At 49.6% G+C, this 23,750-nt stretch overlaps 3 protein-coding genes across 3 annotated transcripts; all 3 read right to left on the bottom strand.

Moving 5' to 3' along the window:
- Window positions 1–41: 41 nt before the first annotated feature.
- Window positions 42–9,543, bottom strand: PPA1 (inorganic pyrophosphatase 1). Its single transcript, XM_030453492.1, has 11 exons — window positions 9,431–9,543; window positions 9,176–9,240; window positions 6,451–6,504; window positions 5,960–6,079; window positions 4,280–4,366; window positions 3,864–3,990; window positions 3,537–3,664; window positions 2,279–2,364; window positions 1,989–2,058; window positions 862–901; window positions 42–356 (listed from the first exon to the last, which is right to left on the bottom strand). Exons 1-11 carry the CDS (start codon window positions 9,492–9,494, stop codon window positions 325–327), a joined length of 873 nt encoding a protein of 290 aa, XP_030309352.1. The 5' UTR covers window positions 9,495–9,543; the 3' UTR covers window positions 42–324.
- A 772-nt stretch (window positions 9,544–10,315) lies between these two features.
- Window positions 10,316–12,678, bottom strand: NPFFR1 (neuropeptide FF receptor 1). Its single transcript, XM_008497667.2, has 3 exons — window positions 12,388–12,678; window positions 11,472–11,571; window positions 10,316–11,114 (listed from the first exon to the last, which is right to left on the bottom strand). The coding sequence occupies exons 1-3, from the start codon at window positions 12,575–12,577 to the stop codon at window positions 10,316–10,318; spliced, it is 1,089 nt and encodes a 362-aa protein (XP_008495889.1). The 5' UTR covers window positions 12,578–12,678.
- A 2,721-nt stretch (window positions 12,679–15,399) lies between these two features.
- Window positions 15,400–23,693, bottom strand: LRRC20 (leucine rich repeat containing 20). The gene is made up of 4 exons (XM_008497705.2): window positions 23,507–23,693; window positions 22,153–22,302; window positions 20,351–20,518; window positions 15,400–15,958 (listed from the first exon to the last, which is right to left on the bottom strand). The coding sequence occupies exons 1-4, from the start codon at window positions 23,586–23,588 to the stop codon at window positions 15,807–15,809; spliced, it is 552 nt and encodes a 183-aa protein (XP_008495927.1). The 5' UTR covers window positions 23,589–23,693; the 3' UTR covers window positions 15,400–15,806.
- Between the last annotated feature and the right edge of the window lie 57 nt (window positions 23,694–23,750).

Here is a 23,750-nt window from a genome sequence, read left to right as displayed (position 1 = left end):
GCTCCTGGGCTCCGGGGCACGGGAGGGATGGAGGAGACCCCTGACCTCGGCTTCAGTAGTTTTTATTTCTAGCATCCATACACGTACCAAGTGAGCAACCTTCCCTCACACTTTACACCGTACAACCACACACAAGCAGGGTGGCTTGGTTTGATAAATTATGTCTTCTAGGCTCCACAAGACCTCAGTGCAGCCAACACGTCACTGCTAGACACATAATTCTAATCGGGAAAGGTACGATGTCTTCTGCTGACACTGAAATGATTTTTCTGCTCTACTCCTCAGGGGGAAGGACACAGCTGTCTCACCACCCATCCTCAGGCCTTAATTCTTCTCGTAGTAGAACCACTTGTCAACTGAAAAAAAAGAGAGGTTAGTCCTCTGCTCACCCTCCACTTGCTCAGTAGTCACAGGGCACTGTGTGCATCACCCCTGGCACAGAGGCTTCCTCCCACACCCATCAACAACTGCACCACACGGCCAACAGGTTCTGGCACAGCCCTGTTGGTGTGTGTTTGTTTTCCTGAAGAAGTCACCCTCACCCCCTCTGCAGGTGATTCAGTTCAGGTGAGGACAGCAAGGCAGAGCCTGCTTGGCTTCCCTCTGGCTCAGCTGACTCAGGGAGGTGAAGTCATTGTACCTCCAGCCACTGTGTCTACACAGAAGAGATCCATTTCCTCATGGGCTGATGACCCGTGATGAGGTGGGAAACAATAACCCACCTCCCCCTTCTGCCCTGCTACAGCAATGGCCAGAGTTCCTGTGCAAGGTGGGCACGGCTGCCTCATGCAGCAGGAAGAGGACAGCTGAGCAAGGATTCCACTCTGCATTGGAATATAAAACATAAGTTTTGAGACTCACCTTCGGGTGGGATTGGGTTGGCAGCTTTACATGGTGGTGCCTGAAAGGAGAAAGTGTATTAGCAGACAGCAGCTGCTGATGGAGGTTGACCTTCTTGCTGAAGCTCACCAGATACCACGTAATGCTGCACAGGTCTCTGCTGGGCAGAGTTTAAGGTCTAGGAGTGTGAATTGGTCTGTGGCAGTCACTGCTGGTCAGCTGTGAGGGAATAAGTGAGCTGACATACAGCATGAGCCTGCTTGTTCCCACAGCTGCCTTATTCCCTGGATGTCCTACATGCCAGAGGTGCTCTGCTCTAAGCAGGGGCTGCAGAGCCATCTGCTCCTCACCACATGCAGTTACTGCTCCAGCATCCCTACAGCTGCAAGCAGTCAGCTTTTTTTAAACCTGTGGTGTGATGGCAGAACAAAAGTACAAAGGGCTCCTAGAAAACTCTGATGAGCTTTCACTTGATATTTAACAACTAAAGATGGACAAGTGTCCCTGGCTGGTGACATATTCTCTGTGAGGGCTGCACCTTCAAGAACTTAAACTAATTTGTACACCACCAGAGGATGTAAAAAAAGAAGAGAATGGTTTAAAGCCTCTCCAAAGTGACAGACTCTGGCTCCCAGCTCCATTTCCATACACTGAGGCAACATTTGCCATTGGATTTTCCTGCCCTGCTCCTATAAGCACTTTCAGTTTATTCCTGAAATTGTGCAAAACCTTGGGAACTTCAAGGTTTTCACTGCAAAGGATGCCAGATGCTTGGTTGCAAGGCTCTCAGGAATGAGACCACCTCTTCCCAAAAGGTGACCTGTGCTGCAAAGCTCATGGAAGGCCAGAAATTTAAGCACTTCCTGAAGAACTGACAGCCAAGCTACAGTTGAGAAGTTTAGCCTTTTGTGCAAACTCTGTTTTGGATTCCATCTCTCAGGTGACTCAAGGCAAGGAGAAACCTCTGTAGGAATGTCTGGCTAGCTCCATATCCATCTTATTTAACCAGAAACAGGTGCTGTGTTCAGTCATCCAGAAATTCTAAGCAGACAATGCACAATTCCCACACTAAGTTTAGGGTAGCACACAGACTGTACTGGTTTGCCTGATGAGGATGTTGGGAACAGGATGCTCAGGTTTGTACTTACTGCATCCACAGTTGCTTTTGCACACTCCTGGCTGCAGCAGAAAGGGCTGTTGGACACCGTCAGATTTGTGCTAGAAGAGAAAAGCTGCTGGTGAGAACATGTCAAAGCCAAGTTTCTCCCTCAGGAGTATTAAATAATGGAATGTTAAAAATCATCATTAGTTGCCAAGTTGAAGTGGAAGATGTGTGGAGTGGGCCAGCAGCTCAGTGTAGCACTGCATGGGGAAGGAAGCTGCAGGGTTACTTGTTTAGGGGAAGGGACCAGCACTGTACCCACAAGTATTAACCCACCAGTTGATCTCCCCTCCGTCAGTCTTCTTTGCTATTAAAGCTTTCCAGTGCTCATGAGTGCTTTTGATGATGTTCACAGCAAAATCCTGAAGTTGAAGATGAGAACAAAAGTTATGTTACACGTAAGCATCAGGCCACCAATTTATCCCTGGAGGAAGTTGATTACGACCTATTTTCAAGCTTTCTTTCACTGCAGGCAATTCTTTCAACAGGAGGAGACATGCACCTAATCTAGCTTTGCAACTGTTTTAAAATTAATCTGCTTCCAAGCATATCACAATTTTTTTTCTTATAATAATAATAATAAAAAGTAGTATATGCTCAAGCATCAACCTGTCAGCTGGGGAAGGAAGCACACACAATTCTTCTTTGTTAGCAGGAACACCAGCAATAACTATCACACAGAGCCAAGTAAAACACTCCAGGGAACATGTGAGAGGTTCTTTGTCCCTACTTTCTGCCTTGGCCTCAATTCTGGTTTCACCCATCTCAAGGGGCAGGGAGATGTCCCAGCCCAGTGCCATGCTACAGCTGAAGGGACAACTCCACTCCCACAAGACTTCCATTTTCACCTGCCTGACCTTTCCCTTCCCACACCAGGCTCTGCAGGGTTTCTCCTTCCCTGCGCCAGCTCTGGAGCATTGAGATTCCAGTCCCCTCTGTATCCCACTGGTGGCACACAGCAGGACTGGCAGGAAGCAGGGCACAGAGGCAGGATTTTTCCCATTCAGCAGCACCAAATTATCTGACCCCACCCAGAGCAGGAATAAGGCTGCCAGGGCAGGGCCTTACTCAAGGGGTGTGGGGGAACACTTTATGCCTGAAGAAAGAAACATGTTAACTCCTGAGCACTGAACTTGCAACATGCTGCAGTGGAACAGAGCCAGTGAGCAAGGGAGGCAAAGGGTGATGTCAAAGCAGCCTTTGCTCCAGAGCAGGAGCAAATACACTTGGCTGTCTTCCAACCTGGCTCTGACATGGAGGCTCCCAGCCCTGAAGTGATCCCTCGTGAACGTCATCTAGAAGAAAAACTGATAATATGCAACAGCCACTGGCTGATAATCCTATGCTTTTTCTCCCTGTGATACTGGAAACAAGCAGAATGGTAGGCTGGAAAAACTGCAGTAAGAAGCACTCAGCTCTCAGCAGCCTCATAGAAACCCATTCTCTCAGCAGCTTCTCATCTGTCTTCCCTTGCTGCTCAAGCTTTGGTTTTGGACATCAGGCCTTTGCATGCTTACAATAATGAAGATCCTACCTTGTCTTTAAATTGGCCATTAAAAGCAAACTGGTTTTCTGGCTTTCCATCAGGTACTTTGTATCTTCTGAACCAGTCCACTGTAGCTTCTAAGTATCCAGGCTTCATCCTTCTGACATCATCAATATCTGGCCAGGGAGAAAAGGTTTGTTAGCCAGGTAAGAGTAACAAATTCCGTAGCTACTAGCCCTTTTTCAGCCCCTCCTGGAGTAGCCACAGCAACATTTCAGACAGTTCAATGAGAGAAGGAACAAGCTTGTGCCCTGACGTGAAAGCTTCCTGCAGGTTCTCAACAGAGAAAGGGAAGTGCTAAGCCTGCTTACTTACTATTATAGTTGTCTGCTTCAGGGTCTTCAACGTTGATAGCAATTACCTTCCAGTCTGTCTCTCCCTCATCAATCAGGGCCAGTGTGCCCAGCACCTTCACTTGGATGACTTCTCCTCGAGAGCAGACCTGCAAAGACAAAGATCTTGTTGTCTGCAGTGATGCATCCAAGGGATGCCTGACAGGACAGTGTGCAAGCTGCCAGAGTTCAGCAAGCAGCTGGGTACCATGAAATTAGCTGTCACTCATCAGCAGTTAGTAAGCTGTAAGATTTCATCTGCCAGCCCCAGAGGCAGCAGAGGGATTCTTCCCATTGTTAAGGTAGAGGAGGGAGGAATTGACTAATGTCTCTGGATAATTGACTTCAGAGACATTAATTACACGTTCCAAAAGACATTTTCCCTGTAGAATGCATTACCTTGCTTCCAATTTCACACACATCAATTGGATCGTTATCCCCACAGCAGCCAGTGTTTTCATCTTTGTGACCTGGGTCTTCCCAAGTCTGAAAAAAAACCCCACACATAGGAACAAGAACTCTCACATTCCAAGATGAAACAAAAAAACAGGTTTATTTTCTGGTCATGAAGATACTGATGATGGCCTGCTTAACACTTACTTCCAGGTCTAGTGATTGGGCTACTACTTTACACATGCCCACAAAGGCAGTGTGAATCCAAGTTATAAGGTCTTATCTTAAGCTGTTTCCTCCCACTGACAGACCTTTTTTCAACAACTGTCCAGATTTCCTCCTCTGTTCCACAGCTGCATAAAGTTGAAGTTCACATCTATAAAGAACACTCTGTGCTTTGGCTTCCTGCCTCTTCCCCTCCCTATTAATCTCTTAACAGAAGTTTCCTGAACTCCAGATAGCAGCCCAGCAGAGATGGAAGATAGACAGGGTGTATAGTTTCCTTTTAATTAAACAATTAAAGACTGGCTGTTATGCTACAGCAGCGACAAGAATGTGGAGTCCCATACCCTGTTCTAGCTGTTGTCATATGAAGTGGTGAGGATAAGTTGAAAGACAAGGCTCCAGAAACCACTTGAGCTACACCTCCAGAACTAAATGCACATCTTCAATCAGGAGCAAAAGGACACCGTGCTCACCCACATCCTAAGGAGCATCTACCTCTGAGGTTGCTGAGATATAAAGAGAAGGAATGCTCCTCCCAAATCTCTGCATGCCAGGACATCACTAGTACAGTCAAGACCTTGTGATACATCCAGAGCATTTGGGGAGAAGAACTGAAACCTGGATGATGCTGAAGGACTCTCCACTACCATGATCAGGCTTCTCTTCAAGATGACACTGGTCACCAGGCAGTTCAGAGCATGTGTCCAGGTGTCACTGCCTGTCAGTCCCCCCTTGTCAGCTGTGCCAGAGGAAACGTGTCTGTGCAGCCACAGAGACCTGCCTCATGCCTGTCTCTGGACTTCTGAGTGCCTTCTCAATCCAATATTGAGAACTGGTTATGTACTGTCATCCAACAGGTCAATACTATAGACTAGCTGTGTGTTCTAGGCTCCAAACAATATGCAGGGCAGAAACAGAAAAGATACAGCCTTCAGATCTGTTCAGATTTCCCTTGTCCACATGCAAAGTCTAAAGCAATCAGCCAATTCACTGCAAAGATTCCACCTGGGGGCCGTATACAAAGGTTCTGTTTAGCTCTTTATGCTTCATCAGTCTGGAACATCAGCACTACCAGCTGCCCAGTTCCTTGTGCCACCCAAGGACAAGGACCTGCCAGCTACCATCCAACCAAACTGGCAAGTGGCCAAAGAGAGGACTGAGACAGGTACCTCCCTAACAGCAGCTGCTCATCCTCGGATAGCTTGTTTAGAGCATTACCTACCTATCTCTGGGTATTAGACAGCACTAGCTATCTCTGGGTATTTCTACCTACAAGCACCCCTGCTTTTTTGACAGGTTCTCTTCTTTAGCAGATGATACCTGCAGCTGCAAATGCTGCGTTCTGCATCAGACCCTCAGATGACCTTTCACTCATTAGCACAGTGGGAGTCACACACGCACACACAGGGTCCTCCCTCCTTCCCACCAGAAAGGACAAGCCACCAAGACAAGTCCCAGTACCTGTGGGATAGCACCATAATTCCAGATGTAACCCTTGTGGGGAAACACGTTGGCTACATAGCGCAGTTTTCCTTTCTTCACATCTTGCTTAATTGGGTTTAAGGGATCCTTTGTTGCAATCTGGAAGAAAAGTTACAGAAATCTCTGACCTCAGTGCCTGCAGCAGATATTGGACAACTCCATTTCCTATTGCATTGCCATCCCCTGGGACTTCATTCTCAGCAGACTTAAGAATGTCAGAACCATGTGGGGCTAAGAGCTGCAAGGTGCTTGGTTTAATCAGAAGCCACAGAGGAATACTACGTTATTCCAACTCATGTAAGTCTCAGCCTCCAAACTGGACCTCTAGTGTCAAGCAAGGGCTTACAGGAGAAGTCAGAAACCATTCTGATTATGGAGGTGGAACTGAGAAGGAGAAAATCAACAAAGCCAAAAATCAATAGACTAATCATCTCCAGCACTTTAGGTAGGATAACTGTAACACAGTTTACCTCCATTTTTGCATTTGTCCATCGAGGTACTTCCACAACCATGTTGAACACATTCTGAAAAAAGCAAAAGATCAGTGAGTGGCAAGATATTTCAAGATCACACTTCAAACCGGGGAACTCATCTAAGTAATTATGAACACCAGCCAGTTTGCATGCAAACCCTAACTTTTTTCTGTTTGGTTGTTTCTTCCCAGCACTAGTTTTGACACAGCAGATAGAAAGCCCAGAGTCCCCTCAATCCCATATCATCACTCAAAGCTGAAACCTGGGAAATTCACCAACACAAGTCAGACAGAGGTTACTCTAGCATTCTCCATCAGCTGGCACCTACAAACATCTCCACCCTGTTCCCAGCTTATGGAACAGCAGGCTTAAATCACTCAAAGACAGCTGCATACAAACTACCTTGGGCACAACAAAGTGAGGCTTTAGGCATACTCCTTAAATACAGAGTGTTTAATGCTGCAGCAGGAGCTACCCCGGTAATTTAGAAGGGACAAGGCTTACAGAGTAAGCCACCTACTCTGTAACATGGGTACCTATGTACTACCCGGAGCAACAGACATCACTCCCAAATATTCTAGAATGTCTTGAAGCAAAGACAGTTACACAAGCTTCCTCCCTTCCAGCTGGCAGACCTTGTAAGCAGCACAGTGCAAAGATAAAGACATGGGGGAGAAACAGAGCACCACATCTTGCAGTATCTAGTTTACAGGCAACACTTCAAAACATCTCCTGTTGACTCCAGCTGGGATGAGAGGGCTCTTGAGAGTTCAATGTCAGTGCCTCCTCTTGAGGAAAACAAGCTTTACCATGTTTGCACCTTAACGTTTGCTGTTTGAAGAGATTATAGCTTTTAAGGAGAAATCAGACCTTGCTCCCTAGCATCAATTAGGTGTCTAATCCCCACACTAAGCAGTATTAGCATTGCAAAGTCCCTCGCACCTGTATTGTGCCATAATTAGACTGATACTGTGCAGTGAGTGCTGTTACATCACAGCTCTGCCCATATCCTTCCCCAACAGAAGTTTATTGCATGCCCCTAATTGCAGGGGGTCACCACTCATTTGCAATTTAAAAGTAAAAGGCATATACTATTCTTTTTTATAACTAACTCGAAGACGGGAATGGGGCAATTGTAACTGGGTAGGCAGGGTGTCTGTGGCTTTGCAGGCAAGGAAAGATGACTTGGGTTGTATCTTTTTTAAATCTGTGGCTTCCCCACTGTCCAACTGACAGCTCTGCCTTGGTCTAAGACACCCAGTGACGAGCACAAGGTCATTCCTTTGCAACGTAAAGACAAGCAGGTACAGATAAGGTCAATACAACCCAGACCTAGACTGAAAAAAAAACCAACCAACCAACCAGCCTGTAATCTTCTCAGTGTCTTAGTTAGCAGTCTAAGGATAAAGATCAAGGAGCCCAGACAGAGTAAGGACAAGCTTTTGCTCCAGAGTGGGCTCCCTATCATACCTGGTGATGAACCTCCTAAACAACGAGTAAAAGCTCTGTGGAGAGGCTCTCTAGCAGCTCGAAGTGGTCTGATGTGAGCAGCATGACTGTGTAAGGTCAGGGACTGTGGCCTTCAGTGATACTTGCTCCTCTTAACGACTTGGCATGAAGATGATGGCAAAAAACACAAGTCCCATTTCCCTTGTTAATCATTACCAGTCTGTGGAAACTCTCCTCCCCCCTTTACTCACCCTCTCTTCTCTTTCCTCTCTTGTTCTGCCAGTGCCTGCAGAGTGCAGTATATCTGGATTTACCTTGTCCAAGTTACCTTTCAGATACCTGCCTTTGAAAACTGCTTTCCCAGTCAGCCACAGAAAATGCTCCACTGCTGTCCTTGATGATTCTAATCTGCCTGTTCCCTTCTGAGAAGGCAAAAAGCACCTCAGACTTCCCAGCATGTTTTCTGACAACACCCACATCCCAAAGCTACACCAGGTACTTTTCAGAAGTTCATCTCCCAATTCTGCATCTTCTTTCCTAGAGCTGGATCATTCCAGACAGTGATTCAGAAGACATGAATTAGTCTAATCACTGGCTGCCAGAAGGGTGTAAAAGCCCCACATCACCTCATGTGACAGGTTTCCCAGCTGCACTTTTAGTAAGGCAGGAGGTCCCCCAGGAGCTGCTACAAGCAAGAATTTAGCATCCCCATCTCCTGTTCAGCTAGTGATTATACTGCAGGCACAAACTGGCCCTGGGCAAGCAGGGCACAAACTGGCCTCACTGTAGTCAAAACCCAAGCCTGAAACATCACACAGCACAAAGCCTACGCCTCCTCAGGAGTGGATGTAGATATTTATCTAAACTGAAAACTGCTTCTTTTAAGCCAAAAGGCTTTGCCAGGTTCAAGACAAGCACTGTGTTTCAGGCATGAATATCCCTTCTCTAACATTGCTCTACCTGAGCCCAAGACTGCAAGAAAAGGGCAAGACCTGGTGATGTTTCCATCAGGGTGCAGTGTAAGGAACTGGGAGCTTCCATGGGGTGTTTCAGGGCTGCACTCCCCGGGAAGCACTGACAAAACACTCACCCCAGGGCCCAGAGCTTCACACAACGGTTTGGGTTGGAAGGGACCTTAAAGACCCCTTAGTCCTAACCCCCTCCGTGAGTTATGACACCTCCCACTAGCCCAGGTTGCTCCAAGCCCCATCCCACCTGGCCTTGAACACTTCCAGGGAAGGAAGGGACAGCAGCCGGGGAGAGGGTATCTTACCTTGCTGGCGTCTGCGTAGATGGGGATATCGTGGAACGGGGAGATGTACCGCCCGGCGGAGTCCTCTGCAAGGCAAAGGGGCAAAGGGTGGGGGGGAGAGTCAGGGACGGCCCCAGATGAGGTGTGTGTGTATAGGGGGGTGCACACCTCAGGCCGCGGCACCCCCAGAAAAGCAGCCCAGCCCGTCCCGTCCCGTCGCTCTCCCGGGTGCTGGGAGGAGGCGGGGGGCTGCGGGAAGGCAGGGGGGGCACTCACTGAAGAAGAGCCGGTACTCCAGGCTGTGAGGCGCGGCGCGCTCCTCCACGCTGTACCCGGCCATGGTGCCGCAGCCGCCCGCACTGCGCCTGCGCCAGGCGACACGCCCCCTCCTCACGCACCTCCCCACCCCCCGCACTTCCTCCCGCAGGCGCAGTGCGTGTCCCGCCGCGTGGCGTGGGGCCGAGGGTGACGGAGGGGTTGGGTGCCGCGGGGCTGTGGGATGGTACGGCGTGGGCACAGCAGCATGGCACGGCCTGCCATGTCCAACGCAGCATGAGGTGACTTGGTCCTGCGTGGCCGGCATGGCGTGGCGTGGCATGGTTGGGCGCAGCGCGGCCACGGCAGTCTGACGGAGCACGGCGCAGCACACGCTGTGGTCCGTCATGGCCACAGCACTCTGGCGTGACTTCATCCAGAGTGGCATGGCTTGGTCCGGCACAGCACGGTGTGGCTCAGTGTGGCCGTGGCAGTATGGGGTGCCATCACCCAGCACAGCATGACTTGGTCCCGCATGGCCACAGCAGCTTGGTATGGTTCAGCACGGCGTGGCTTGGCCACCACAGACAGGACAGCATGGTGTGGCATGGTGGAGCACAATGTGGAGTTACCCTGTGCCCTGGCTGGGACTGGGTGCCCTGCCAACACCCCCTTTAACCAGTCCCAGCCAGGGCACAGCGTCCCATGTTGCTGAGGGCTGGGTTGGTGGTCCCTGCTGCCCCTCATCCAGGATGGCACCGCTGGGCGAAGGGGAGGAGCCGAAGCAGGGAGATGACAGCAGCAGCACACACCTTTATTATTGTGACTTGAGGCCCATTATTTGGTGAATCCCCATTCCCCACCCCACAGTCCCTTGGTCCAGAAGTGCCCGATGGCCACAGCTTCTCAGCCATCCCATGCAGGGACACCGGTGTGGCGTGATGCCAACAGGACCAACTCGGAGGCAGGCAGCGAGTCACTGGGCCGTGCCTGGGTGAAGACGCGGTTGCGGGTGCTGAAGAGAATCCCACGACCATTGCTCCAGGGCCCATGGTGGTGGTGGCGATGGCAGCAGGGCAAGCAGAAAGGGGCCCTGAAGGCCTCCTGGAAGCCCCTTCGGAAGTTCTCATTGAAGTAGCCATAGATGATGGGGTTGGCGCTGCTGTTGAAGAAGGCCAACCAGTGGGCAAAGGGAAAGACATAGACGATGACCAGGTGGAGCTGGCCCTCGCTTAGCTGCCCGTAGTCTGTCAGCAACATCAGTGTCCAGAGAGGAAGCCAGGAGAGGGTAAAGAAGAGGGCAATGATGATGAGCATATTGATGACCTTGGCCTTCCTCCGGGAGACCCTCCTTCCTTCTGGCTCCTCTTGCTCACGGGCAGGTGCTGCTGACTTGAAGAGCTTGAAGGCGATGCGGGCATACATGACAACGATGAGGGCAAGGGGGGCCACATAGATGTGGGAGAAGAGGATGGTGGTGTAGATTCTCCTCATCCCTGTCTCAGGCCAGGCCTCCCAACAGGAGTAGAGGGGGTAGGAGTTGTTGTAGGTGTCCACCATGAAGTGGTACTCCTCTCTGGTGACAGTCAGGGTGATGGCAGCAGGGCACATGATGAGCAGGGCTAGCAGCCAGATGATGGCGATGGCCACCAGGGCTTCCCTCAGTGTCAGCTTCTGCCGGAAGGGGTGGACAATGTAGCGAAACCTGTGGGAGGGCAGAGGGTGATAGCTTTGGGCAGCTGGTGAGAAGGTGCTTGGAAGGGAGGGTGGCCAGGACCAGGGAGCAGGGAGAGAGGGTAAAGTGGGTTGCTCTTTACATAAGGCTTAAGGCTTTTCATGTCAGAGATAGGTTGGGATCTCTCCAGCTTTGGTGTTTTCAGCCCAAGGTGGGGAAGGACACCTTGCTGAGATGCCCCATGGACAGTTTTGTAGTCTTCCTGGAGAGCTGGGACATGCTCCTTGACATTCCTAGGAGCTTTCCTGTGATGGGAACTAGACAGAACACCTGAACATGCTGGGGCTGGCTTGGTCCTCATGTCCCCACATCCCCATGCCAACATACCTCTCCACGGCGATGGCCACCAGTGTGAAAACGGAGGCGGAGACGGACATGCCCTGCACCAGGCCACTCATTTTGCACATGGCGTTGTCAAAAGGCCAACCTGTGAGGGGACACCATGGAGGTGCCAATGGTTGGGCTGGGTCCATCAGTAGCTCTCTCTAGGTGACCTGTCCACCCTATCAAAGCTGAAGGATGCTAAATTCTGTTCCTAAGGGGATGCTACATTCTTGGCTGATGTAGAAATGGACTTTAGCCCCCCCCCCCTCAAATGTTGGTAAAAAGAATGCATAGTACACTTCTTAGAAATTCAAGGAATACTGTAATTGTAATTCCTCCTATCCTAACATAGGGCTTGAGCTGTTATCATGGGGACAGACCTTGTGATCCTCCATCAGAAGTGCTTTGGTCTTGTTTCTTGACCCCAGCCCTAAGGCATTTACAATAAGTAAATCATGCCCCGTAATAAAGAAATAAATAAATACTGACTCTGCCCCACATCACGTTATGTGCCAGCAACCATACTGCATGCTGTGGATTATCTTTGGAAAGGTCAAAGGACAGAGCGGAGTCAGTGCAGGGAGATCGATGCAAGAAGATGGGTTTTATCAGTGCTGCTCCACAAAGGTTGGCTCAACTTTAAATAGATATATACATGCAGCACTAAGGTCATACTTATTTGGCAAAAAAAAAAAAAAAATGTCCAAAATCTCCAAGAAAAATGACTTCTCCCCACTAAAATAATAAGTCTAAATAAAATTACACCTTTCATCAGTTGTAGCTGAGTGGCCACCACTTGCCCTCATCCTCAGCAACCAGCCACCTGGAGGCCCTGTGTGCCTGGGGAGCAGGAAGTGGGTGATGCTCCCCACCACCTTCTCTCCCCCACTTGCATTTGACCCCACACTAGCCTGCTCACCTGTTATGAGGTTGTCCACCAAGGTGGTTGGCATGCAGAAGATGCCCACTAGCAGGTCGCTGATGGCCAGGTTGAGGATGAACATGTTGGTGACTGTCCTCATCTGGCGGTTCTTCATCACGATGAAGCACACCAAGATATTGCCAACCATGCACATGAGGAAGATGAAGGTGTATGCCAGAATGAACATGGCAGCCACTGGGGAGGAGTGCTGGTAGTATGCTGAGAAGGTGTAGTTCTCCCTCAGGAGGTGGCTCTGTCTTGCAGTAGAGTTGGGCCAGCTGCTGTTGGAAGGGCCTGGAGAAGGGAAAGCAGGAAAATTAAGCTGGGAGAGGATAAAGTGATTATTCTCTTCATTTCTCAATGCCCTTGGGGATGGGTTTTCATTTTTTTATCAGTGCCCAGCCTGGCTGGAATGTGTCCTGCTGGGAAGATCTCAGTGCCCCAGCAAGCCTTCTGCTCTCTGGGTTATGCAGGTACTGCAGCACCTCAGCTGAATTATTATTTTATAAAATTATCATTTTAGACCATTGTTATTTTATCTCATTATTAATTTATATAATTAATTTTATTATTATTTTATATTACTGTTATAGATTATTGTTAATTTATACCATTGTTGGTTTATACCATTGTTATTTTATACCAATGTTATTTTATATCCTTGCTACTTATATAATTAATTTGATGAGGAATTAAGGCAGCCCTTCTTATGAGGTATTTTTAGGGATGGTGCAAGGAAGAAAAATCCGTGCACTGACACCACAATGCTCCATCCATGTGGGAGCTGTATCCATGTGGTCCCTGGGTACATCCCTGCTTCAGACTGTCCTGCTGCTCCATCTCCTTGCTCTTCTGAGGGTTGCACCTTGATATTCCCTAAAATCTTCCTGGTGAAGTTGGAATACCTGAGGCACATGAGCTGGGACAGAGCAGACCTTGCCCTTCCCTTGCACACAAAGTGATAATTATACTTAATTATGGCTGTTCTCTGGGACCAGCACCTTCTGATGGAGGGATGATATTCTGTCACCTGATGGAGTGGCAGCAGCTCCAGACAGCATTCCCCACCCTCAGGGTTCCCTGCCCAACACAGCCAGGTGCAGCTGTGACAGGACTTACTCCCAGCAATGCCTGGCTGAAATTTTAAAGTAGAAAAAGGCGCTTTTTTTTTTTTTTTTTTTTTTTTTTTCTTTTAGGCTCAGTAAGTCAAGTCCCACTCAGCTGCTGCCTGATGGGCAGCTTTAGTGTCCCCCTGGTTCCTGTGCCCATGCTGGTGTTCTGCTCACCAGCCACGATGCTTTTTCTAGCCACCTGGACCACCGTCTTCCCCTGGCACATGGGGAGGCCCTGGATTTGGCCAGCATGTTTTCAGCAAAGCTTTGGAAAAGCTTTGGAGTGCTGGAGAAAGGAGAAGGAAGGAGGCAGGGCTGCTGAGAGACAATTCTCCAGCATTGGGAGCAACTGCATGGGTTAGTTTCAGTAGCAGAAATGATGGCAAGGATTGTAATGACATTGCCTGAAGCTGAAACTTTGATGGACTTTATCTCTTCAGGCTGCAATGCCTTGGTGAAGAATCAGATGAGGAATCACAGGTGGGCTCAAAAAAGAAGTGGAAGATGAGGGGCTGGGGTGGATGGATGGATGGATGGATGGATAGAACTGGGGACAGGGAGGGGGTGATGGCACCCACCAGCATCCTCGCAGGAAACCACTGCAGCGAAAGGCTGGGCTGATGAAATGGGGGTCTGGATCCCTTTTTTGTCAATAAAATAAATAAATAAATCAGGTCTTGGTACTCACCTCCTCCAGCCCGACCAGGCTCTGGGGGCTGAATCGTCGGCATGTGGGCAGTGGGAGGTGTCTGCCACTGGGGAGAGGGTGTCCCCATCCCTCCCGTGGTCACCCTGCCCGGGTCTGAGCCCCGGTGCCGGGAGCGTGGTGCCGGTGCCACCGCTGCCGGTTGCGGCTGCTCGCTGGCTGCAGCGGAGATTGGACGGAGGAGGGAGGGGGGAGAAAAGACGGGCGGGGGGACTGCGGGGGGACAGCCTCATGTCGCCATGGATACCGGGGTACCACACACACATCACACCTGCTAAAGCAGGGCAGGGGGAGCAGTCCCGCAGGGGGCAAGGAGACAGGGTGGGGGGCTGTGTGTACCTCACCACCCCTCTCCTCCGGTGCCTCCAGCAGCGCTCCTGCCTGTCCCTACGGGGGGGGGGGGGGGGTGTGTAGTTGGGAGTGAAGAGGGCCTCCCTGACAGTCATGGTGGGGAAAAGCAGCACGATCTTTCAGTGTGCTGCTTCCAGACCAAAACTGCTCTGCTACTGCTCCTCCATCATTGTCAGCACCCCCAGACCCCTACTTACCAGGGTTTAAATTTTACTAAAGTTTGGCTATGGCAAGTCATGCATTTCCAGTATTAACCATTCCTGGCTGACCCCACCCAGACCATACTTTTGGGAATTATTTGTTCCTTAAAAACACAAAGGAGTAAACACAGGAGATACTTTAAAAACCATTTTGAGAGAAAAGGCTGTGATTTCTCCCTAAAGGTTTTTTTGTTTTTATTTGTTCGGTTGGTTGTTTTTTTGCAGGCAGAGAGCTTTTAAGGGACACCGGTGAGGTGGCAGTGGTGACAGTGGCCTCCTTGCCTCTCAGGAGCTGCTCTCTCTGGGCCATATCCTGAGCCCCACAAGCAATTTCTTCCCAGGAGACAAGGTAGAAATTTTGAAGATCCACAGCAACCAGGAGGTGGGTGCATGCTTCTGGGGACACTCATGGGGTGAGCAGCCTGTGGGCACCCACTGGCATGGGGGCATTTCGACTTCCACGGTGCAAAAAATGCTAAGAATTTCCCTGGAAAAATCCAGGAAAATATGGCTCAGGTCTGGGCAGAATCCAGTCAAAGGCTTCAGCCTGAGCTGCAGTAAGCAGCTGCTGGGATGTGCAAAGGGACTTCTTCAAGGAGACGACTGGTAATTCAAATGGAAGCAGAAACCAAAACCACCCTCTTTGTAACAAGAAAACATTTAATCAGGCACTTGGCATGCTGCCATATCAGCAACTCCAGGGAGGAAAAAACTGCAGGGATGTCCCCCCACCATCCTGGCCCTGGCTCCTCACCATCACTGGCCAGGGGGGAGGAATGGAGCCAAACATCCGAGTCACTTCAATTTTACCTAAACTGCACATTCCCAAAACTCAGAGTGGGAGATTCCTCAGCTGAGGTGCTGGCAGAGCCATCCCTATGTGGAGGAGCCCCGCTCCTTTCTTTTTATTGAGGAAGAAAGAAGGACTGGCAGCTTCGCTGCAGGTTTGGGACACAAATAGCAGCATAGCAGGGACTGCCCTAAGCCAAACCACTCGTGCAGGCAGTCTTCCCTCGGGACACCTTGCCTGGACATCCCAAGATAGCCTCAGGCTTTGTGGGTGGGCTCCTCTGGTGACAGCAGCAGGTCGAAGGGGACAAGGGGCCGGACCAGCAGCCGCAGCTCTGGGCCCACAGGGTTTGCCCGCAGGTTGAGGCTCCTCAGGGATGTCATGGAAGCCAACTGCTCTGCTGGCACCTCTGCAAAGAGAGAGCACCCAGGGGTGAGCATCCATCCTGATGATGCCTGCCAGGAATTCCCAACTGCTAATACCATGACACTGCCCTCCAGTTTCCCCAGTCCTAAAAACTCAAACCCTGCTGGAGTCCCCAGCTGATCCTCAAAGGTTTATTCCTGTATCTTGTTCCCAGTGTTGTGATGTCCAGGAGCTCTTGTCAGGTTAATGGGAAAGAGCATGTGCTCTTCAGCCTTGTTGGCCAGGCTGCAAAATGGCTCTCAGCTCATGGAGCACCCTCCTGGTCTGTAATTCCATTAACTTGGGTGTTTTCCATTGGAAAGGGTTGGATGCCTTTACCTACAGGTCTCTGGATGGGCCCAATTCAAATCCACTGAGAGAGGATGAATGAGACTGGTACTAACACCTAACCATTAAGACCATTAAAATATGACAGATTTAGTGTTTTGCTACACATCACAGTATTTGAGGCTTGAAAATCTCATCTGCCTGAGTTTAACAAGAACAATTGCTTTTTAGTTTGGCCATCAAAATGGCAAGGCCCTTTTATATCTGCAGTTCCAATTTTTTCTGCCAACACCTGGAGCAGAACTGTGGTGTTGTAATTAGAGCTGGGCAGGTTATTATGTGATTTTTAAACCATGAAACTTATTTTGTGCTGCAAAGGACACATACACTTTGATGATTATTTTTTTCCCTTTCTCCTCCAGTAAGCAGTGTTATTATCTGTAACAAACATATTAGCAGCTCATTCTTCATCAGGCTGAGCTTTACATGGATATATACCCTCTCTTTATGGTGGATCTCACCACTGAATTGTTTTGCATTTCCCCCCACATTGATGCACAAAAATTTGCTTTTTTAAGACATCTTCCTCTCCAATGATCTCCTAAGATAATGAAGAGTGACAATCCCCCCTGCTTGGCTAAAATCTAGGGAGTTAAGGAAGGTATTTTATTACCAAGCCTGGCTCAAAGTGGCAACAACCCAGCTCTGCAGCTTAATTCAGGGTGAAGCACAGTGACTGCCCTCCAGCATGAAGGATCAGGCAGGGTGTACAATGCACCCTACGGCTATGTGGTCCTGCTGTGGGAGCCACAAATGCCTCTTTAAGCAATACAAAACATCACTTGCCAGCTCCCCTTAAGCCTGAATTATTCATACTGGCTTTGCCAGTTAAGCAAGAGAAAAAGGGGTGGAAAGAGGCTTTTTCACAGTTAAAGGAAACAGTATTTTTCTCAGATTTGACTATGATGATAAGGGAGTGGGAAACCTCAGGTGAAACCTCAGTCCTTCAGATGAAAGGACTACCAAGGTAGCATCTGAAGAGATGGATATGAGAGGGTGGCTGAGGTGGCTGAGGAGCTGGGTGACAATCCCTAACAGCCCCGAGGGGCTTGCAGACACTGCACAGCTGCAAATTTGCAGCAGAAGGACCCTGCTCAGATCAGCTGAGACACTTCCTGGCCACGTACCAGCACCACTTGCATCCTTTGGTGGCCACCAGCTCCTGCCAGCCTCCTCCGAGCCTGCAGATGGGACCCCACTTGCTGGCTTTTACTGAAGATCCATTTTCTATGCCATTATCCCAAATTCAGAGTGGCCCTTTTGGATGCTCAGGAAGAGAAAATCAGCCACAGGTCACCAGAGCAGCAACTTGCCCAGTCCTGCTGGTGGTCACCAACATCCCCCTTGCTGTCTGTCTCAGCATCTCTGTGTTAGATCATCAATCAGGGAAAATGAGAAAAAGAACCTGAAGCTTCAGGCACCAAAGTCCCCATGGACCTACTGGGTATGACCTTGGTTATCAATGAAAGAGTTAAAAACACTGCTGTTAATATATATATAATTACACTCCAAGTTTAAGAGCTCATTGAGATGAAAAGGGCAGTTCCTGGTACTAAATGTCACCTTTCACAGCCCACAGACGCCAGCCAGGCATTATTTCATCTCCTTTTACTCCTGTTTCCTTTCAGCTGGCAAACATCACCTCCCATCTCCAGTTCAATACTGGGTGACTCAGCCCCCTTTCAACAAATGTTTTTAATCAGCTTTTCAGCCCTGCTTTCGGCTCCTCCAGCATCCCTGAGAGGGCAGAGATGAGCTAGGAAAGGTACGTGGCTGCTGCAGCATCAAAAACCCAATCTTCCTGCTGCTTGAACAAACCCCACTGTGTCTCCAAACTCCATCTCCCACCCACAGTCTGTGGAGCATCCTTCTCTTGCTTGATGATATTTTGTTTGGAGCAGGGTCCTCACTGTTTTACAGGGTTAAGAGGTGCAACTTGGCTCCCAGTTTATAAAAAGGCAGCTAAATACAGCTGTTGCAGAAGCAGGGCAGCTCCTTCTTATGCTGGACTGGCTGAAGGTGTGTAGGGACTGCTCCTGGATGAGCTTCCAGATGTGCTGGCTGTTCCTCATCAGACCCTCATGCCAAAGTGGGGGCTGTGGTGGGTGAATTGTACATACATCCAAAAGGAGAAAAAGATGTCATCTCCTACAGCCTGGCCTAGACTCTCCTGGAGTGAAGTGAGTGTGAAGGGCTCAAATCCTACATGGCTGATAAGGAAGAACAACATTTGTACCAGTTAAATTCAAGCTGGGAGGCTCTTCTTAACTCTCCTTCCACTGTTGTGCCAGGCTGGTGTGGGATGAAAAAGTATTTAAAAATATGAGCTTATAAATAATATATTGAAGTGTATTAGCATATAAAAATGCAAATTCATGTGAAGATAATTGTCGCCAAGTCTTGTCCCACAGTCCAGCTACATGCTTCTAGGGAGCTCAGTCTCTGTCCAAGGTCAGCCTTGAAGGCTTGAGGGCAGTCTAGGAGATTTCACCATGATCCCAGAAGGCGAAACTGGGGAGGAGATGTTTTTCCTTGGATCTGAAGGATTTGAGCTGCAGCTCTCAGGATGCTCTGCTCCCCGGGAGGCCATTGTGCAAATGAGCCAAGGGCATATGGGGGGAAGGTACCCAGGAGTGATTCGGTTACCCAAAATTTTATTTCCCTGGCAAAAATTGTCTTCAACCCTCCTGGCTTTGTAATTTCCACCTCTTCTCTGTCCAGAAAATGCATAAAATAGGCTAATCCTACCTGGCTCTGCAGACAGACAGCATCCTTCTAGTTTCCAAGATAAGCCCCTGGAACATTCTGTCTTGAAATTGTTAATTCCTGCCCTGTGACTTCCTGTGTCTGATATCAGAAGCTGGTGGGAGGTGACCAAGCCCCACAGCCAGGTTTTCTAGCTGCCCTCTCCCCCAGGATTAATCCAACTGGATACAACCCTTGATGCATCCTTTCCGCCCTGCATTTAGGCAGCAAAAAATGCAACGGAAAGCTGTATTCCTTTCATAAGCACAAAACACAAAGGAAACAAGAAGTTTGGAGGCCTCAGCTCCTGCATCAAGGCTGGTCAAAGCTGGCCAGTGAAGCTCAAGAAGTGATGGAGGGAATGAAGGTGGGAGAGGGAAAAAAAAGGTGGAAAAAAAAAAATATGAAAACCCCTCATCTTTTCCTGGCTTAGTTAGGGTCTGATGTTCCTGCAGGCATGTCCAGGGAGCAGCTGATGCTGTTCATAAAACTCATGTTGCGGGAAGCAGCAGCTAAAGTAACCTCAGATAAAACAGGAAAATTGAGTGCACTTGATATTAGCTTCCCTGGGGATCCATCTGGGCTGTGGGATGCTCCAGCCTGGGGGCTTTGAAAGCTGTCTACTAAATATATTCCCTTTTATCAACCTGCAGCAGCTGCCCCTTTTGCTCAGCTTCTGGGGGCTCCAAAGGCTTCAGCTTTGTGCATAAAAGATTTTCCTCAACCTCTCCAGGGTTGGGGGATGAGTGGCATTAATTTTGCTTTTTTAAAGTGTGGTTTTTTTTTTTGTAGTGTTGTGGCTCCCATTTGCTCTGGGAAGCATTCAGGTGGGCCTGTGACTTTTCTTTACCTGACAGCAAACAGCACAACCGAGCATCCTTGGGGCTGGGTTCTGCTGTCAGAACTAGATTTTTTATTATGTCTGGTGATTTTGAATCACAGCTGGAGCTGCCTTTGAGAGCTGTATCCCAGCATGGGGAATGGAGTTGCTTGAATTGGGCTTGATTTTCTCCCTATGTCTGCAACAGCTTCACACCAAGAAATGTGGCAGTCCAGTGTGGCGAGCATCAGCCGAAGCAAGTGGCTAATGAGGTTCTGCCTAATTGGTATGTCTCCTGCACTCCTGTGCCCTTGTGCTCCCTTCTGGCTCACAAAGCTATCCCTTGGTACCCTGAAGCCCACGCCAAGCTTCCAGCCAGCATCCCTCCCTGCCCAGGGATGCGGATCAGCCTCACCCCTGGGAACTGCGATGGCCCCAGAGTGATGTTCATCTGTACATCCATCTGGAAAACCTCCTTCTCACCTGCAATCTCGTTCTCTTCCAGATCAATGGTCTCCAAGGTGGTGACAGCAGCCAGGGGCTCGGGGAAACGCCGGAATCTGTTGCGGGAGAGGTTGATGGCCCGGAGGTGCAGGAGGGAGGTGACCTCCTCAGGCAGGCGGTGCAGGTAGTTGCCTGACAGGTTGAGCTCTGTGGTTTGGGAAAGAGAGAGGGTTCTTCTGGGCTTTTTGGGTTTTGGGTTTTTTTTGTGGGTTTTTTTTTGGGGGAAGGGATGTGTGAAGATGGGAAAGTAATTAATACATAATGTATTTTATAGTCTCTGTCCCCCATGGGCTGTCAGGCCTAACATTGGATTTCCAGTGCCAAAAATGGGGGTGGTTTTGCTCATCTCCCTGGTTTGCCATCATATTTTTGTCTTCTCTGAATACTGCTTTTAGAAGTTATGTGTTTCTTGGTTTCCTCAGCCTTTCATAATGAAACCTGTGCAGCATTTCACAAGCAGGGGCTGCAGAAATAAGCAATGTTTCTTTGTTAAGTCAGTGCAATTCAACTCCCACCCCATGAGGGGTGCTTCTCATGGCTTAAGGCTGATGTTCTGTCTTCCCATGCCTGAACTCCTTCTGAGGTATGAACAGAGTGGTGGAAGAAATGGATTTATATGCGAAAAATATCTATTCTATGAAGTTTAGCATTTGCCCCCCAGAAATGAGGTCCTGCTAGGCCAGGAGCAGCACAGGAACAGGCTCTCAAATCCTGTTATCCCAGCACCCTTCTCCAGCAATACAGGGCTTTCTGCTCTATAAATATGCCTGCAAGCTGCCATGCCCCTGCTATTACCTGGTATTTATAGGTCCTGGCTTATTCAGCCTGGCACAAGGCTGTCCCCAGCCTTGGGATGTGTCTTCCCTGGAACAGCCCTGCTGAGGCCTGGCATGTTCATCACGAGAGTGAGTTGTTCAAAGCCCTTGCTAGGAAACAAGGATTTTTAATTTATTTTTTTATTCCCTCAGGGCATATTGTGCTGTCTAGTAGATGAAAATTGATTTCCCTTGCTCAATGTGCTTTTCTTCTCCAGCCTAGGGGAGTTTCCAGGGATGTTGCTCCAGCTCCAGCACAACCTGGGAATCCTCTCCTGGCACCCCCCACCATGACACTTGTTCAGCACATGGTATGAGCAAAATACTTGCTCTTAAAACCAGAGCATGCCAGAGTCCTGGACACTGCTGCAGGCAGGCAAAGCCCAGGTGCAGTCCCTGGGGTTCATAACCACAGTGCCAGATGCTCTTGATGCTCACAGGACCATGTTTTAGCAGAGTAGCTCCTAGGCACTTCTGCTGGGCTCTGCAGGGATGTGTCCCCATGGCACTAGCCATGCTCTGATGACTGTCCCCATCTCCTGCAGTGAGTGGGGGAGGGTGAGCAATTATCATTGATGTTGGGTGAAGGAGGCTAATTAACAAGCAACAGGACTTTTGCAGCCTGAAATGTCATGTCTCTGCCACACATCATCATGCACACATCTCTGTCTTCCCAGCCCAGTCCTTGCAGATGATGGGTGACACTGCAGCAGTCTGGCCACCACTGAGGATGGCTGGAGGTGGCAGGGCATGAGGTTGGAAGGGTGAGGGAGAGCAAAACCAGTGCCCTCTTCTTGCAAGGGATGTAAAAGATAAAGAAAGATGGATTTTTTGGGGGGTCTGAACTAAGTGGTTGGCATAAGGTGTGAATGCAGAGGAGAAAAATGGTGATGGTAAAACTCCCCAGGGCTTTTTGCTGAGTCCTAGGGGTCTGGAAGCAGCTGTTGTGATGGAGTTGTCCCTTACCTCTCAGCTGGCTGAAGGTGGTGACAAATCGGCTGCTGAGGGACTTGAGCTCATTGTTTGCCAGGGAGATGCGGCAGATGCCCTCAGTGACACTCCTCATGGCCTTGTAGATGCCAACAGGGAAGGTCATCAGCTTGCAGTTGGCCAGATCTGCCCACAGAGAGACCCAGATACTTTACAGTATGCCCTGAGTGGGGTGAAGCAATCCTTGCTGCCTTGTTTTCCATCCCTTAATACTCAATTTGTCTGTCTGGGTGCTGTCACCCATGGATGCACCCATATTACTCCCCACTGCAAGGATCCTTGGAATCATAGAATTGTTTTGGTTGGAAAAGACCTTTAACATCACTGAGTCCAACCACTAACCCAGCACTGCCAAAGCCACCACTAAGAGTGTCCTTCAGCACCACATCTACATGGCTTTGAAACACCTCCAGGGATGGTGACTCCACTACTGCTATGGACAGCCTGTGCCAGGGACTGACAACCATTTCCATGAAGAAATTGTTCTAAACCTTCTTCAGCATAATGTGAGGGCATTTCTTCGTGTCCTATCACTTGTTACTTAGGAGAAGAGATCAATATTGCCCCCCACTCCCTCCAACCTCCTTTCAAGGAGTTGGACAGGGCAAGAATGTCTCCCCTCAGCCTCCTTCTCTCCAGGCTGAACACCCCACTTCCCTCAGCTGCTCCTCATAACACTTGTGCTCCAGACCCTTCTCCAGCTCTGTTGCCTTTCTCTGGACATGCTCGAGCCTCTCAATGTCCTTCTTGTCATGAGAGGATCAGAGCTGACCCCAGGATTTGGGGTGCACAGTGGACAATCACCTCCCCAGGCCCCAGTAGTTCCCATCTGTCACTCCAAGGTTGTTTTCCCTAGGTGCCTTCAACCCCAAATCACGTTGCTTTTACCCCTAGACTGTCTTCTCCTCCTGCAAGCCCTCAGCTTACATATAATAGCATCCCAGCTTCAGCAATTCCCCTTCCCTATGTCCCTAAACCCCTGGAGAAGGTTGAGTCGTGCATGGATGTCTCCTCCACTGCTGGTGAGGGAAGAACAGAGTTTTCCCGGGGCATGCTCCTGCCATTGCTTACAAGGAAGAACTTTATCCCTGGGGCATATCCCATAGGGTCATGTGCCATCGCTGTGGTCCCGCTCAAATCTTGGGGGTGCTGAGGGGTCACTTGGGGGGTGACTTTTCCCTTCTCCAGGGGTGCAGCCGTCCCAGGCGAGCAGCCAGAGTGGGGGCTGGTGGCTTTTTTTAGGCCACGGCAGCAAAAATATCCCTGCTCCCAGATACCTGATCCTTCTCTGGGCCCCAAGTGGGAGCTGACCCGGAGCGCCAGGGCTTACCCAGGGAATCTGTTTTGTTCTCCACGGTGTGATTCACCTTCCTGGCCACCCGGGCCACCGCCTCACCCATCCTCTTCTGCATGCGGGCTGCTGGTCCCGCTGGAAATGCACTTGGGCTGGGGGGATCCACGGCTGGAGGGAGAAACCAGCAGCTCCGGCCTCTCAGGAGTGGGATGCTAAAAATAACTGGCGGGATCAGCATTCCCAGGGGAGGGAGGGAAAGAGGGAGGCTGGGCTGGGGCTG

Source organism: Calypte anna, chromosome 6, assembly GCF_003957555.1.
Source record: "Calypte anna isolate BGI_N300 chromosome 6, bCalAnn1_v1.p, whole genome shotgun sequence".
NCBI classification, from domain to species: domain Eukaryota; kingdom Metazoa; phylum Chordata; class Aves; order Apodiformes; family Trochilidae; genus Calypte; species Calypte anna.
This window is presented reverse-complemented; position numbering and strand designations above follow the sequence as displayed.

Coding starts and splice junctions, on each gene's coding strand:
- PPA1 (XM_030453492.1), bottom strand. CDS start 9,494: ATGGCCGGGTACAGCGTGGAGGAGCGCGCCGCGCCTCACAGCCTGGAG. Junction 9,241..9,430: donor GGAGTACCGGCTCTTCTTCA/GTGAGTGCCCCC, acceptor TTTGCCTTGCAG/AGGACTCCGCCGGGCGGTAC. Junction 902..1,988: donor CAAAAGCAACTGTGGATGCA/GTAAGTACAAAC, acceptor TTCTCCTTTCAG/GCACCACCATGTAAAGCTGC.
- NPFFR1 (XM_008497667.2), bottom strand. CDS start 12,577: ATGTTCATTCTGGCATACACCTTCATCTTCCTCATGTGCATGGTTGGC. Junction 11,572..12,387: donor GGTGGACAACCTCATAACAG/GTGAGCAGGCTA, acceptor GTCCCCTCACAG/GTTGGCCTTTTGACAACGCC. Junction 11,115..11,471: donor GTGGCCATCGCCGTGGAGAG/GTATGTTGGCAT, acceptor GCCCTCCCACAG/GTTTCGCTACATTGTCCACC.
- LRRC20 (XM_008497705.2), bottom strand. CDS start 23,588: ATGCAGAAGAGGATGGGTGAGGCGGTGGCCCGGGTGGCCAGGAAGGTG. Junction 22,303..23,506: donor GAACAAAACAGATTCCCTGG/GTAAGCCCTGGC, acceptor CTCTGTGGGCAG/ATCTGGCCAACTGCAAGCTG. Junction 20,519..22,152: donor CACCTTCAGCCAGCTGAGAG/GTAAGGGACAAC, acceptor CCCAAACCACAG/AGCTCAACCTGTCAGGCAAC.